The 16,564-nt window shown below is 37.7% G+C and overlaps 3 protein-coding genes across 6 annotated transcripts; 1 reads left to right on the top strand and 2 right to left on the bottom strand.

Moving 5' to 3' along the window:
* Positions 1-85: 85 nt before the first annotated feature.
* LOC105683537 (facilitated trehalose transporter Tret1) lies at positions 86-4,280 on the bottom strand. Its single transcript, XM_025746086.2, has 3 exons — positions 4,132-4,280; positions 3,391-3,470; positions 86-3,285 (listed from the first exon to the last, which is right to left on the bottom strand). Exons 2-3 carry the CDS (start codon positions 3,440-3,442, stop codon positions 1,916-1,918), a joined length of 1,422 nt encoding a protein of 473 aa, XP_025601871.2. The 5' UTR covers positions 3,443-3,470; positions 4,132-4,280; the 3' UTR covers positions 86-1,915.
* A 4,316-nt stretch (positions 4,281-8,596) lies between these two features.
* On the top strand, positions 8,597-13,825 carry LOC105683538 (tetraspanin-13). 4 transcript variants are annotated; one of them, XM_012396204.4, is made up of 7 exons: positions 8,597-8,627; positions 9,418-9,511; positions 9,637-9,804; positions 10,142-10,240; positions 10,313-10,441; positions 10,524-10,673; positions 11,777-13,825. In XM_012396204.4, exons 2-7 carry the CDS (start codon positions 9,452-9,454, stop codon positions 11,873-11,875), a joined length of 705 nt encoding a protein of 234 aa, XP_012251627.1. In that variant the 5' UTR covers positions 8,597-8,627; positions 9,418-9,451; the 3' UTR covers positions 11,876-13,825. The 4 variants fall into 4 exon arrangements, with proteins under 4 accessions (XP_012251627.1, XP_048512644.1, XP_012251629.1 ...); XM_048656687.1 differs by lacking the exon at positions 8,597-8,627 and adding an exon at positions 8,656-8,719; XM_012396206.2 differs by lacking the exon at positions 8,597-8,627 and adding an exon at positions 10,872-10,999 and having other exon boundaries at positions 8,726-9,511.
* Positions 13,346-16,424, bottom strand: LOC105683520 (glycine-rich protein DOT1-like). The gene is made up of 2 exons (XM_012396168.3): positions 14,565-16,424; positions 13,346-14,493 (listed from the first exon to the last, which is right to left on the bottom strand). The coding sequence occupies exons 1-2, from the start codon at positions 15,328-15,330 to the stop codon at positions 14,066-14,068; spliced, it is 1,194 nt and encodes a 397-aa protein (XP_012251591.2). The 5' UTR covers positions 15,331-16,424; the 3' UTR covers positions 13,346-14,065.
* Between the last annotated feature and the right edge of the window lie 140 nt (positions 16,425-16,564).

The raw sequence follows: 16,564 nt of genomic DNA, 5'->3' as shown, positions 1-16,564 counted from the left end.
TATATATACACACACTAGTTGTCCAAATTTCAGATCAATTTGATTCTTCGGATCATGGGGGGGCGGGGGTAGAGAAAAGAAACCGTTTATTCTTTTTTGTCAATTGCTTCCGTTTTATTGATAAATGATACGATATATATGTATGACAACAGTATAACACATATTAGCATAAATTGCAAACTTCTACATCGTAAAAATTCAGAAGTAGTTACACCTTCTTTAATAGTATCATATCAAGTCCCTGCCTAAAAGGGACACAGTCGTAGAGAGTCGTGCAATGTTGTTACCTTATAATTAATAATATTATACGTACAATAGGTACGTAAATACGACATACAGATACATACGCAAGTATATAACACCGTGAATATTCGTGGGGAGCAAACTCCGTAGTACCTGGCTGGCTATCTGCAACTCGTCACACGGAGTTTCGACGTTTGGATTGCGGTTGAAACCAGGCGCTGATCATTTTTCACGATTATTCATGGCAAATGTTTAGTATACGTATACATATATTTGTATATAACATGCGGAAAGTGAGTATATTATTTATAATCCTACGTACAATTAATTAGACACGTTACAGCAATGCATAATTATTATTTCTTTTTTTTCTTTTTAATTAATAATGGAATGTAAATTCCGTGGAGAGGAAGAGGAGGAGGGGGGAAGGTATAGACGGGCCTTTCGTATAATCTTACATCAAATATATAGTCATTTAACCCTGCCTAAAAGGGACTAGTATTTAAGTTAGTCATGCTAAATTGCTCAACAATCTGCTGTAAGGCCTTGCAATAGGGCCGCGTGAAGAATTTCAAAAATCGGAATCGATCAACAGGTATTTTAGAGAAATAGATGTTTCCTTTTTTTCTTTTCCTATGAAATTCTTACGCTTGATTCGATATGCACATTACATACGTCATTACATTAATAATACCTTATAATTATCAGTCGTTTGTTGCACCCTGCTTAAAAGGGAAAAAAGATGTTATTTTTGTTAGGTACATGGAATCGTACTCTACGGTTTCAGAATATTTCGGAGCTAACGATGTTTGGCATGTTGTAAAATATTGAAATCTATATAAATACGTTACGCTCAACGAACCGATATCGTACAGATTCCGAGATAAGATAAAAATTGTATAACATAGATATGATTTCATTCATATCAACGTAATATATCCATATCATTATTTTCAGTCATATTTGTTACACCCTGCCTAAAAGGGATCATCAGATGGTCATGCAAAATTGCTCTATGCAGGGACCCTCTTTATAATATCAATATACGTCAACCCGTAGGAGATATTGTGTTGTGTATATTCACTGAAAAAATACGCAACTTTTTGGAATGATTGGAAAAAAAAAAACAGAAAAGTACAAAGTAAAAAGAGCGAGAAAGAAAGGGGAAATTAAATGCGTTCGGTATTTTCAGTATACGTATTTTTCAGCGGAATATAGGGGCCCTTCAGAATTCATCGAATGTAATTACTTAAAAATTAAGAGTGATTAGATCACAATCTCACGTTTGCCTACTTTCTAACTTATAATATATTGTTTTCTATCTGATATCAGTTTGACTTAATTTGGTCGGTACGGCAAAATTGTTCTTTTTGGTAATTTGAAAGGAAAGAAAAATCGTGTTCTCGATTTTTCAAATTCAATTTTTTTCCAATTCCGTTGCCTCGATTTCCGTCAGAACCAAATAAAATCATACCTTCTACGTATCTTGGGGATCTAATATAACGCGATGGGTATTACGTTCACTGATCGAGTAAGCAGAGAAAAGAATTTGAACAAAAAAAATACAAAGAAAATTACGAATTAAAGACGATGACGCGGAAATTCCTATCGAGCAACGCGGTTTGGTCGTCGTAAAAAACTAGACGTACATAACATTTGGATTCGGTGGAATTTATACAACGCCGATGACGCTTACCTCGGTTATCTTGCGTTTCTTTTCCCCCTTTTTTCCATTTAATTCATCCTGTATTTGCGACAGTGATTTCCCCTTGGTTTCAGGCACCACAAAAGCGATGAATATCGCCCCGATAAACGAACTGATTGAAAACCACCAGAATGAAACGTAGACACCGAAGGCATCGGCGATAACTTGGTACATCTTCGAGACGAAAAATGCCAAAGAGGATGCCCAAACGTTGGCCAACATTACCGCAACACCCTTAACGTTCGTTGGAAACAATTCGCCCAACATCATATAGGCGAGAGGACTCAAACCGAGTGCGATCGTTAGTTCGTACATCATGACCGAAATATCCAAAACCCATCCGGTCCCCGTCATGTCTAATTCGATGGCGTATTTCATGAAGTAGTAAGTACCGGTTACAGCTAGAGTTGTGCCAGCCGCTATCGACGTCAGTAGTAAAAGAGGTCGCCGACCCATTTTGTCGACTAAAACAGCCGCGGCTACTCCGGCAGCGAGTTGAAAAACTCCAAGTATTATTACAGCTATTGCAGATGGGATTGGGGAATCGCTACCCTCGAATATCTCCTGAGTGTAAGACTCTATGGCGCATATACCGCTGAATTGAAGCACCAATTGGAGTCCGAAACTTATTACAACCGCCCTTCTGTTGCCGGGTGTTGAGAATAATTGCCAGGCGTTTCCTCGGTTCGATAAATCCTGTATCACTACGTCGTTCATTTCTTCGAGATCTCCTTCGAGATCGTCGTTGGACGTGTAAAGTCTCAACTGCGCCAGACTTTCCTTGGCTTTTTCTCGTCTCTCGTGCATCAGGTAAAAATACGGCGATTCCGGCATCCAGATAAACGTCAGGAAAAATATAATGGGAATTATCCCGCAGGAATAGGCCAGTATTTCGTACCTGACAAACGGACCGATGGCTCGCGCGTACAATTCTCCGAAAGTGACCATCATTTTTATGAAGGAACCGAGAGCACCCCTTATATTAGCGTCGGCTATCTCTCCTATGTACATCGGACAAACGACGTAAGCGATTCCTTGGCCGATTCCGCTGGTGAATCTCGACGCGTAAAGAACGTAAGGGTTCGTCGCGAATATGATCAACAACCATCCTGCGAACAACGGTACTCCCGAAGCCAGAAGACTGTGCTTACGACCGTATCTATCGACTAGAAAAACGGCCAAAATATTCCCCGGAACGCTACCGAGCAAGTAAAACGATGCCACCCATGAGGCTTCGTCGGAATTCAGGGGAACGTGAGAGTCCGAACTTTTTAAAAATGGAAGAGATGGTGAGGTCCACCCGATGTGAGATCCGGTTATCGCCAATGAAATAGTCGCTGGAAATTTCAGGCGGAAAAGTGTCAGGACTCGGTCATTTTTTGCGTTTCTTATTTTCTCTTATCTCTTTGTTAGCTATAGTGAAATTCTTTATTTTTACTCACCGGTTATCGCCGCCAAGTATTGCGGCCATTGCTTGGTGCGTGCCTCGTCCATCTTTTTTAAATCTTCGCGAATTGTTAGACTGGGCAGAAAATAAATAGCAAATGTATAGTAACGGTCATCAATTACCGATCACGGGTCCAAGGGGGGGTTGATAAAAATTAATTCTATATATTATCCGCGTACACTGTTCATTGAACGGCTGAAGGCGTCGCCCGCGATTCGGTTCGGAGGGTTAAAAATCGTGGAACGAAAAAAGAAAAGAAAAAACACACGTAAAATCGGTTCACACTGAACAACGTCCGTATACGCACGCATGGATACACGTAATTTTTACGTATACTTTGCCAATATTCACTTTGTTTTATGTGATTCAAAGCACTGCAGGCTGATACCGATGGTATAACGATATAAATGTTCCCGGGAAAACTTGGGAAACTTGGAAACCGAGGGAAACGGAATTGTCTATACGTATATACATAGATTGTACATGGATTGTTTCTGCAGTATTATAAAATTCTTTCCGAAAATAGATGTTACGAGTATCTAAGAAATAATGTGACCATGCAGTGTGTGATGGAAGAGAAAAAACAAAAAAAAAAAAACAAGAAACAATTAAATGAAAAATGAAGGAAACTGGAGAATATCCGCATATCTACGTGTAGTTATGTGTGTGTACCCACAATGCGTTACGTATATGATTGTATAGAATAATTATAACCGTAGTAATTTGTCAAACTCACAGAGATAACGATGAAACCTGGTGACGGCACCAAGACAATTCGTTACTAACTTTACCTTAGCGGAGAAAAATAAAATGAGGAAGATCGTTTTATAGGTTTCTACTACTCTTTATAAGAATTTCCTTATCAGCGGCAGTCGGACCACTTTATTGTTTCTAGATAACAAATATTAACGGATTATAATTTCCAAAAAATATATGGCAGGTACACGTACGGACGGTATATGGTACACATCCGTTTTGAATAGTTTCGTAACGTTTATACGATTTAGCCTTCAATAAATTCTCGATAAAGACGTGCCTGTGACCGTGACTCTGAAACGAACAATTAATTGTTTATATAAATATGGTATACATCCATTTCGTTTTTATTACCAGGTGTGATCACACTACGCATCCTTACTCCTTTTGTAGCCACATCATCCCCCAGTCGGATAACCATCGGCATCGAGTATTCTATAGTTGACATTGAACTTGGAGATTCGAATTGCTTCACTTGAAATTCTTGAGTTTTGAAGTTTCCCCAAATTTATTCATCAGTTTCGAAATCGGATATTATTTTCTTCTTTTTTTTAATCTTCGTTTTTTCCACACGAATGGAGTACATTTAACAGCGGAATATGATAGCCTATACCAGAGTCTACGTCTAAGCCTAGCGATCCACTTGTAAGCCAAAATTTTCAATGTTATTTATAACTATATTTTTATTACATAAACCCGAGATTATGTGTGCTTAGCGTACTTTCCAAGCGATTATACATAATAGACCGATAATTAGGTAAATTGTACAAGTATTTCACAGTTGGCACGAAATAGTTATTCTTTTTACAACGAACGTAATTCGTGACGCAAGTGCGAAAATATACATTCATTTACCACAATATTTCTTGAACTTGATGACACTTTTTCGTCGTCTTGAGGGGTCTGAGAAACCACTCTCAGACCACTTATCAACAACGAGAGTAGAAATTTAGAGAAGCTACGATTTATGGTAAAAATTGCGAATTTCAACGCAGAGTAATGCTTTTCCTATGCTTAAATTTTCTTCAATTTTGGGGTAAAAATCAATGTTCCTCTTTATTGGGTTTTCTGTGGTATCCTTATGTATTTTGATCTCAGGAACCCGAATGCGGAGGCCAAATCGATCTATCTATGAAATTGACCGAGTAATCATCAATTATTCGCTGTTGGGAGCAGAAAAATTATAAGACATATCGATTGATTTTAGTCGTAGACCCACTTTGCTTCGTCGCATCTATGCATGGAGCGAAGTATTCGAATTTCTCAATTCACCAGCAAACCCGAGCTCAGCTGGAGTCAGGTAACCACGGGCGCGCGGTTTGTTGTGGGGCGTCACCTCTGCTCAGCCCTGAAGGTGACGTCTCACAACAAACCGCTCGGGATATTATCCGTTCGAGCTGGGATATTATCCGTTTGCGAGGATACGTACGGCGTATCGACCAATAGGAGTTCACGGCGAACCCTCGTTTCGGTGTAAATATCATAATGTTCGGCAAAGTTCTGCAGCCACAACTTCGTCGATGGTAATCCACGTCCACCCCACTCGGTCTCGCCGACAGTGTCGATAGGCAATTTCGGGATAAGAATCTCTACGAGAAAATCGTAAGGGGTACCCCTTGAAAAAATCTCAAATTTTGGCCAATAATTTTTATTTTAAAAAATTGATCGTATGGCACTTTTCTTACGTATTTTGACCTCAGGAACACGAATCTGGAAGAAAAATTGATCTATCTCTAAAATTGACCGAGTTATCGCCAATTTTCAGCTTTTTGGGGTCAAAAATAAAAAATTGATTTTTTGATCTGTCTTTATGTAATTTGAGCTCAGGTATCCGAATCCGAAAGAAAAATTGATCTATCTTAAAAAATGACCGAGTTATCCCCATTTTTTCGCGATTTTTGGCATAAATTTGAGGATATCTCGAAGGGGAAAAATCGTAGCTCAATTTGGACAACGGATTCGTGTTCCCGAGGTCAAAATACATAAGAAAAGTGCCATACGATCAATTTTAAAAAATAAAAATTTTTGGCCAAATTTTGAGATTTTTCCAAGGGGTACCCCTTACGATTTTTTCAAATTTTGACCAAAAATTTTTATTTTTAAAAATTGATCGTATAGCACTTTTCTTATGTATTTTGACCTCAGGAACACGAATCCGTTGTCCAAATTGAGCTACGATTTTTTCCCATCGAGATATCCCCAAATTTGTACCAAAAAATGTGAAAAAATTAGGATAACTCGGTCATTTTTGCAGATAGATCAATTTTTCTCGCAGATTCGGATTCCTGAGCTCAAATTACATTGATATAGATTAAAAAATCAATTTTTAATTTTCGACCCCAAAAAGCTGAAAATCGGCGATAACTCGGTCAATTTTAGAGATAGATCAATTTTTCTTTCAGATTCGGATTCCTGAGGTCAAAATACATAAGAAAAGTGTAATACAATCAATTTTTAAAATACTTCAATTCTGGCCTGAAATTTGAAAAAATGAATTTTTTCGGTTTTGGAGTCTAGAATCGATATTTTTTTTTTCATTGAGATTTCTATGATATTTTCATGTATTTTGATCTCAGGAATTCGAATTCGTAAGCCAAATTGATCTATCTATGAAATTGATCGAGTTATCGCCGATTTATCGATCAAAAATGTGCAAAATCAAGGATATCTCGATGGGATTTATTATTTTGGCGTCCATAAGAGGTCTGAGCATGGTTTCCTCGACCCCTCAGGGCGTTTAGGAAGTTTTATTAAGTTCAAAGAATATTTTGGGATATATTTGCAACGAGTGAGCACATATCTGATTTGTTATGATCATATAGTGATCTTGATTATGATCTTAAGCCATTTGACCTTTTTCAGGCTAACAGCAAAGCTTCGTAATAATCTTTTTCATCACAGATAAAAGTGATGTAATGAAACTTTTAATTCTGCAACTACAGCTCAAAAGTTCGTTCGAGCTAACTCATGATTGTGAGAGCAATCTTCTTCAGATTGTCAGATAAAAAACCGAAAAGCTTATGCAAATATAAATCTTCGAAGAGAAATGGGTGCGATATTTTGGTTCTCTTTCAATAAATTCCAGGGGGGGTCCAGCTACCCCCTGATATTCCGAAGACATTCGATTAAATCAGAATAATTTTCTGCTGGATATTTAGATTATACATCGTGGAAAAGAAATGTTCAACACACGGCATAACCGTGAGAGTTATATCTACATTACCTGTAACGTGCGTAACGTATCATTATTTAAACATTGTATATAATTTAGAATCAGGAACTGCGCAATAATGATTTTATGATATAGTATACACTATAAAAAATCAACACAATATTTCGTCAAATTATCGTCAGCGGAGAAATCAAGTGTAAATCAGTTTGAAAGAAATTGTAGTGACTTGCATTTTAATTCATATGGGTAGGCATATTTCGTGTGGTGGGATATCAATTCAACTATAAGATTGCTGGAATTTTCGATTTTGAGTAAAAAAAGATGAGAATATATATGATGCATTCAACGGTTATCATCTGGTATAATATTTTCATAAAAATATTCCTTTTCAAATTTGTTCTCCACGTACATTGATACAACAGTATCGCACCTACCATCATATATTATTCGAACAATGGCGAACTGCTTGATGTTTGCACTGATAAAACTACGTATAAATAACAGGTCTAGGTAAATAGAACATGTGAAATATGAAAATCGCGAATGTTCAAATTGTTGATTACAATTGTTGAAACATATTGCATGTGTAATAGCGTCTGGCGGAAGCTTGTTATCAAGAAAATCGTCGCATTCTTATAGGCCGTTCGATAAAATTATCAATCTTGAATATGTACGTGAAATTTTATTTGTAAAAAAAATGCTAAATTCAGCTAAATACATATACGTACATTTTCGAATCCTAATTGTTTGCGAACCGCAAAAGCGCTAGGAATTGGGAAAAAATTCAAGTAGATTTTATTTTTTGGTTTATTCAATTGATTATTATTAGTATACGTCAACCTGAAATAATATTTAAATATCTTCCAAGCGTGTCATTCTTCAGGCGTTAGAGAATCGTCAACCTATTCCAATACCATAATGTAAATTAAATGCAAGAAAGACCATTTTAAAAATTATCACGCATAGACTTTAAGCAATAAACTGTGGACTACCATAGGTCTGCGTGATTTCAAGTACACAGGTGCTGGATAATTATACGATCACAACATGTGTTGTATAAAGTATATTGAAAATGAGCTGTTCATTTATTAATAAGGAAAAAAATAAAATAAAAAATGGGAAAATAGAGGTACTAATATTTGATAATCGTGATTTAGAGGCCTTAAATAATATGGCATGCTTGGCATGGCGCGCAGACCGCAGTTCCGTTATAAATCTTGACTCTGATTATAGAAAGACCTCCTCGTATGAAATAGAGATAGAGAGAGGAGATTGGCGTACGTACGTGTACGACAAATGATAACGTACGTATAACGTAAACATACATATTTTATATTTTCGTTCGTGTAGCTCTTTCGTGCCTCCAGCGAAACAATTTGCGAGGCAACTTATTCAGGTATGAGTCGTTGCAATCCGAATATCCTACTATAAAATTACACGTTATATACTCGCTTAAATTTAACTACAAATATCAAAGTTATCATAATCCCCATGGTTGTACAGTGTATTAACTAATAATTCGATTTATATTCATAGAGGATTTCTTTAATTATTTTGAGCACTTTTCCATACTTTATTTGCTATGCATACGCATGATCGTGTTGCCTGCACGATTGCATGCTTCGGCACAGATTATACAAGGATGAAATTGTAGAGCCGTTAAATTCTTAGATGCTTCGTAGCATATCGTCGAAGTGCTTTTAATGCTTGACCATTCGTAGAAGTAGTGAGAAAGAAATTTATTTAGTACTTTGGTACCGTTATGCGCGGAATTTCAAAATCTACGCGTCTCTCGAGTTTCGAGAGTGGTTGGAATTGATGTATCGATTCGTGGAACCACAGATGATCGCACTCCAGTTCAGTCGGTGATCGACTGTTTGTGTCAGTTGGTTTCACGGATTTAGTGACAGTGTCGTGCCATTTGTCAAGTGTAAAAGTATTTTTAATATATTGACAATTAACTTTGAATAGCTTCTGATTGCTATCAACTTTTAAACATTTCACGAGGCACACGTGTCAATAGATTGATTGAAACGAAGGAAAAGCATTGACTGCATACCTTCCTTAGCAGGAAATATAGAAGATTTATTTCAGCTCCTTCAAGCTGAGTAGCTGATCTTTGTAGAAGATGTGTGGAGGATTTACGTGCTCCAAAAATGCACTTACAGCATTAAATGTCTTATACATAGTAAGTATCTCGTCGTTCTCTTTGTTACCATTAGTCATTACGCTAATGATCAACTCTGTTTTTGAGTCGTCATTAAAGAATATTCATGACTTGTCATCCTGGATATTCATTTAATTTCTCTCCAGGTTGTAGCCTTCATCCTAATCGGGGTAGCTGTCTACGGTAGAGCTTCAGCCCTTGTTACAAACCTCCCAATTATCGGAGGGATTTTAGCTTGTGGCGTTATACTCTTTGTCATATCAATACTTGGACTGATTGGTGCAATAAAACATCATCAAGTTTTGCTGTTCTTTGTATCCTTTTCTATTCAGCAGTATTGTAGTCTTCCCAACATCTTATTACTAGTTGGTTTGCTCGTGCTCTACTCTTGAAATGTAATCAATTGCTCTTTGACCCATAGGCTCCAGACAGAATTAAACAGATTTATTTCACATTCAAAATTATGTTACATTATCAAACTACTTGTTAATTAATATGATAATGAGTCGCAAGTGAAAGTCTTGAGTGACTTGAAAGAACTTCAAAGCTCTGGAAAATGCCTGGTATTTTGACAACAGCTTTGAACTTTGCGATAACAACTGTAAATTATGATATTCTATAAATTGTTCTGTCCTTAATTTTTTACAACAGTACATGGTAATCTTGTTCCTGCTATTCTTGGTCCAATTTAGCATCGCCTGTGCTTGTCTTGCCGTCAATTCAGAACAACAAGAACAACTTGCAGAGGAGGCAAGTCCGATGATGTACTTTGACTGTCAACATTATATCTAATAAATTATTATTTATGCAACTTGTGTTTAGGGATGGAAACGAGTTGGACCAGAATTAAAAGCCAAAGTTCAAACAACTTTTACATGCTGTGGTTTCGAAAATAGCCTCAACACGACCAGAGATCCGACTATGAATCATCCGTCATGTGATATTGTGAATGTTAGTAACTGTCTTTTAGATTGAAATGGAATCTCACCATTGAAAACAAACGTATTAATGCTGTGCCTTTACCTTGATTCAGAAAATCTGCGCTGCTAGGTGTTCAACTTCTCCCTCTGCAGCTGAAAAGGACTGTAATGTATGTGATGGATGCATGTATAAACTGCAATCAACAATTGACTATGCCTTTAAGTTATGTGGTGGAATTGGACTATTTTTCAGCTTCACTGAGGTAAGTTAAATGACTGAAAGTTACTGTAAGTGATTACCAGGTATATTATATTGGAATATTCTAGATGATTCACTTGTCATTATGGAATCTAATAATTTTTAAACTGTCACTAATTATTTCTGGTTATGGATTATGTTTTGCATCTATGTTGTCACATTATGTAAACTTTTCAAACTAACAACTTGGTGCCTATTACAGTTTGTTGGCGTTTGGTTGACCGTACGCTACAGGAACCAGAAAGATCCACGAGCTAATCCTAGTGCTTTCCTCTAGTCTAACACCATCGCTATGTCCCCTGTGTCTTCGTATGAACCTCCTAACAGATGGTGGGTGGTTTCTCACACTGGTTATGGTATTTTCATGTGTATTATACTTTTGGTGTTGATGGGAATGAATAGTTGTACATTCAGGTTCACCTCATCTGAATTTCTCCCAATGAATCTGTTAATCCTTAACAATGTTTCTATTCCACACAATTAACTTTGACACCACCTAGCCTTTGGTTTATCGTTGCTAACATCTATGTTCGACCCATATCCCTTAGATGTTCCTGGAAATTTCATTTTGTCTGATTTCTAGGGGGTTATTGGTAAGCATTTTTGTTACATATATTTACATCATATATTTTGAAGGTAAAGGTATCCGAGTAAAGAACCAAAACCTTGAAGCATGAAATTATGTGGCTTGATTCAGTTAGCTCCGTCCAACCATAATCCCTTCTGATCCTATATTCACTCATTGATAGAGCTTTACATTTTGAATGATGTAATAAAATATTAGAAGCCAGAAGGAAAAGGCTTCACTGCACTAAATATACTCTTGTAGCTTTGGAAACATCCAGTTTGCAAACTGTCCTGAGAATATAATTTTTAATCGAGATGATTTCAATGCAAACGTCCATCGATCAGAGTATCATCAGTCACCTCTGTCCCAACACTTGGTGAAAATTTATTCCTGTACGAGAAAAAATGCATTATATAGGCGAGAATGATTGTTGAATAATTACGCAGCTGTGGATATTCTTGCTGTGTGTACTGTAGAGCATCGGAAGAACTTTGATGCGCCAAAAATCCGTCTTACATAAGAGATCGTCGTTTTTATAGGTAATTGCAGCATTCCTGGCTAGACGTTACAGAAATCAATGGGACCCAGAAGAAAAGGCTGCGCGAGCTGTTTTTCCTCGTCAAAACTATGTATACTGATTGGCCAAGCATGGTCAGTCAACCTTTGAGTCTTTTAACATCGACTTAACTTTTCAACGTTTCGTTAAACTAAGTGTATCCAAAATACTCGTAAATTGTTTTTTTGAAAGAAATGATAGAAAACTCAAAAAAAAAAACAAAAAAGCAACAAAATAATTAAAAAAAAAACAAACAAAAATACAAATATACTTTTTAGTTTACGAGGAAATATTTCTGTCTTAATATTTGAAGAGGATTTCAAATGACCAGCCAAAAAACAATTATTTCAGCCTCGTATAACAACGCTCATTACCTGCAAAAAATAGGAATAAAATATCTTGCTCATTTCTGGTGGTAATATGGCTCCCATTTGAAAATCCTTTTTAGGTAGATAACTGCAAAGTCATTATATCTAGACGTATCGATAAGAAACATTCATATCTGCTCAATAGTGTAACGACTTGCAGCATTTTATTGAAAAAAAAATTTCCAAATCTCAATTAACACATTGGTTGAGGTGAAGGGGACATAATAGCTGAAGTGTGTGCTCTAGTCAGCCACTAAGATACTATCATAGCAAGCCTCAATGCGCCTTGTAGTCTAGCATTAAACTAAACTGTTTACTGTAAGGTAATTCACCTTTAAGAATACATACACACACATCTATACGCATAATAGGAATTCTCAGATCTCTTCATTCTAATCTTATTATGTACTACTAGGCTGACAGTGCTAATCGTCGGTATCCCACACGTGCTTCAAACTATGAATTTACTTATTTCTTCTGTGTACATAGATCGTGCGGATCATTATCATTTGGTCAAATATTGAACGACTGATTTTTTTTGCTCCTGTCTTAATTAAGTACCTTGAATTTTTACGGTATAATGGATCCCCATAGGTGTAAAATTAATTCCAAATACATGTGAAATCACAGATATCGGGACTGACGTACTCGCGAAATACACGTGAATACCTGTTCTTTACTCATACGACTCCATATTCTAATAATCGTTTCCTCGCGTTTTACGATTCAAGAATAAACCAAGAATTCCAATATCCAAGACTTTCTTCCGTTTATATATTTTCAAATTTTTATCGGTGACGATCATATACATTTTTAGATTTAGAATTGTGTTCATCTCTCGTTATAAACAGATTTTACATTGGTTTACCCCTTTTTTTTATCTACATTACGTGTCATGTTCATTTTTCGCATAATTATTAAGCCCATATCACGTTCCATATCATCCTATTAATATCAATATATTTGAAAATTATACATACTTTGTATTAGTTCACAGTCAATCAAATTGTAATCAATTATCGATATATTAGCAGTCGTTGAAAATATAATACGTACATATGTAACATACATAATATATATTCGGTCAGAAGTATCAGCTATACGTAAATGAAATGTATTCAAGTATAGAATCATAATCCTGTTACTGTACTCTCTCACATAATATAGCGTAGAATATATCTAGCTTAATCTATATGAAAAAAAAAATTTTAAATCCAGTACTTGTATGTACAGGATGCTGACTGCTATCGCATTTTAAAGTGATTTTGGTCGAAGGCTAGATGAAGTGAAAACTAAAGTAACAAATATTTAATTAATCATTATCTTATCCCTCCCCAATCTTTTCCATCGGCTCTTGAAATTGGCAAATCAAACGTTTACTTCATGCGTCGCATTATTCACATCACCGCAAATTACGCGTCGCAAATTCTTGCTGCCTATGCTTGCAATTTTACAATTGTTTGGTATAGTCGGTAAATACGTAAATGTAGAGGCGATTAATTAATAGTACATGATTTAAACCCTGCGTTTCACTGTAACGTACAGTGCTCTAGACGATTCAAATGAGTTTAACTTGAAAAAGACGGATTATTTTCAATGTACCGACTGCTTTATGTAACCTTTGATCTTATGATGAAATAAACACAAATGTTATTTAAAAATCATCCATAAAATCCATGACTTATTCGATCGTTATAATTATGCGATGATCGGAAACTACGCGAAAAAAGACTCGTGGGATTAATCTTGCGGAATACAAAAAAGATGATAATTTTTTCTCGATAAAACTTCCACTTTATTCGTACATCGACAAGAACATATTTGTATGGTCGTTGCATTATTAATTGAACTAACTAATTGATCGGACCATTGAAAGCGAACGATAAAAATTCGATTCCTCATCGTCAGTAGTACAATGATGGATGATGCTTGTAGAATTTCGAGGCTTCTGAATGGCCCAAAACGGAGTGCTTATCATTCCCTCCGAGTTCTCCATACTGCCCGTTATTACCGTAAAATACTTGGTTCCCATACGCTAATTTATCTGCGTTTTCCTTCCCCGAAGTAAGTCCCTTGTCATAATGTCCCTTTTGCGCGTGTTGTCCTTCGTTGAATTTGTCATCCTGATGTCCCCCGCTGTAGTAATTATTTCCTTGGTCCCCAAAGGCTCCTCGATTACCCCCGAAATTGTAGTGGTCTCCTTCGTCGTTTGCCTCGTCATAAAAGGTCGTCGTTTTTCCAGTTTCGTCCTTGTGGTGCGACGTCTCAAAACCATTTGTGGCGTGTCCTTTTTTGTGACCACTCGCCGCTTTGTCTTCCGCCCCTTTGCTTCCTGAAACCAAAAATGAACAGAAATTCGTAAGATTTAGATGAGCAAAATTAAATTCTGGAACTTGTACCTACCCTTCTGATCGTAGTGACTTCCTCCCGAGAATGATTTGTCATCGGCGTATCCAGATTTCGCACCACCCGCATTGGAATAAAATCCAGCGGTCCCCTTGGCGTCATTTGCTGCCAATTGTTCCGCTGAAATACCTTCCGCTAATCTGTTGCCGGTCTGGCCCTTCAGACCCTGGTTTTTTTGGTAACCACCGTTGTTGAAGGCTTCTCCACCTTGAGCAAAACCTTTTCTTTCCAAACCACCACCCCCGTATCCTCCGTACCCTACTTGTCCTATTCCACCCCCGTATCCTCCGTAGCCACTTCCGTAGCCACCGTACCCCAAATCTCCTCCTTGATCGTAACCGTCAAGGTCTACGATCCCAGCACCCGCGACTCCAAGACCACCTCCGTACCCTCCGCCGATTCCTCCATATCTTGAAGAGTAAGATCCACCCCTACCGAGACCAGATCCGTAACCGAAAGATCCACCCTTGAGTCCTAAGCCACCCCCGTAGCCCAAACTTCCACGGGACGAACCGTAGCCGTAACCGAGTCCTAAACCTCCGTTGAGATTACCGTAGCCAAGACCTTGACCGAAACCTCCACCACCGATGGAACCTCCGTAAGAATTTCCAAAACCTCCGTAACCGCCTACACTACCGTACCCGATACTCTCAGAGCCTTGTATTCGCTCCAACTCAGGCGAAGACGTTGAAATTACCACCTCCGAGAACGCGATAATGAAAATTGCGGGTATTAAGACCCTCCGGATTGCAGTGACACGCATGATGTTAATTGTTCCTAATTCAACGGGTATGGATCGGAGTGAAATGATATTCGTTGGTCGGCTACTGCTATGCCGAAACTGGTGATCGGTCTCCTCGAAGACAACTTATTTATACAACGCGCTAAGTTGAAGACTGCTCAACCGCGACATCGAACTACATCGATGCAGGTTGAGGATAATGAGAAAAATCTGAAACACATTCGGTAATTAGACGCGACACGGAATTCTGCATCGAATCGAACGATTAATCAAAGACGTGTACGTGTAACACGTTTCCGGAGATTCCTTTTGTATAAATGTATGTCGACTACCCAAGTACGCAGTTTATACCGGCGTATTTCAAAGTTGTGTGGTATTTTAATTTCTTGTTAACGAGAAATCGGATGTTGCTTTTAACGCAAAAATCGGTGACAGGGCCACGAGTGCCTCGCCTGTAGATCCTGCCTAGATCAACTGTACAATGGAATCACATGCGAGTGAAAATTCGCATTGAGGATTTCAAAAGCTTAGCAGTCGTATGACCGAGATTTACGATTAAATTTCGGGTATCGTGGAACACAAATTTGCAATGGCTTCTCAGAATTTTATCGGTCCGCATTCACCAGCTCCGCATATGTAACTTAAATTCTTCTGGACAACGGTGTCGTAATACTCATTCGTGCAGTGTGTGAAGTCTTTTCATTTAGGTCGTTGGGTCGTTATAGCTGCTGCTGTAATTGCAACTAATCGTTTCCTTCCTCCCCCTACTTTTTATACGACTATATCTTTCGCCATTTATTCGAATTCTCCGCCATTCCTAAACAACTGAGAGTTGCGAACGACCTTCGGCTTCCATGGAACCGGCGCGCCGTAGCTCAAGGGCGAATGAAATGATCAAATATCATTGAATTGGCAGTTCTAATTCAATCCCTAATTAGTATTCAATTACCATTCAGGATACGGCGTGTAATATGGTGTCTAATTATCGCTGCTAATTCATAGAATTCTTATCCACCACTGTGCGGTGTACATACGATTATAATTCTACTCATGTTCGAAAATTTGTCTATCGCCGCGAGTAGAATGCTTTGTTCTTTCGCGTTTCATCGTTCAATTTGCTTCTGCGTTTAGAGTAGCGCGTCGAGGCTGCGCATTTACCAGGAGTTTATGCGGTGTCCTCATTATAATATACAGCAGGAAGGATCAGATCCTTCGATCTGTACCATCAACCAGCGCCAAAAGAGGCGCGCAAGCC

Source organism: Athalia rosae, chromosome 6 (genome assembly GCF_917208135.1).
Source record: "Athalia rosae chromosome 6, iyAthRosa1.1, whole genome shotgun sequence".
In the NCBI taxonomy this organism is placed as follows: Eukaryota; Metazoa; Arthropoda; class Insecta; order Hymenoptera; family Athaliidae; genus Athalia; species Athalia rosae.
Note: the sequence above shows the minus strand (reverse complement) of the source record. Positions and strands in the feature narration are given on the sequence as shown.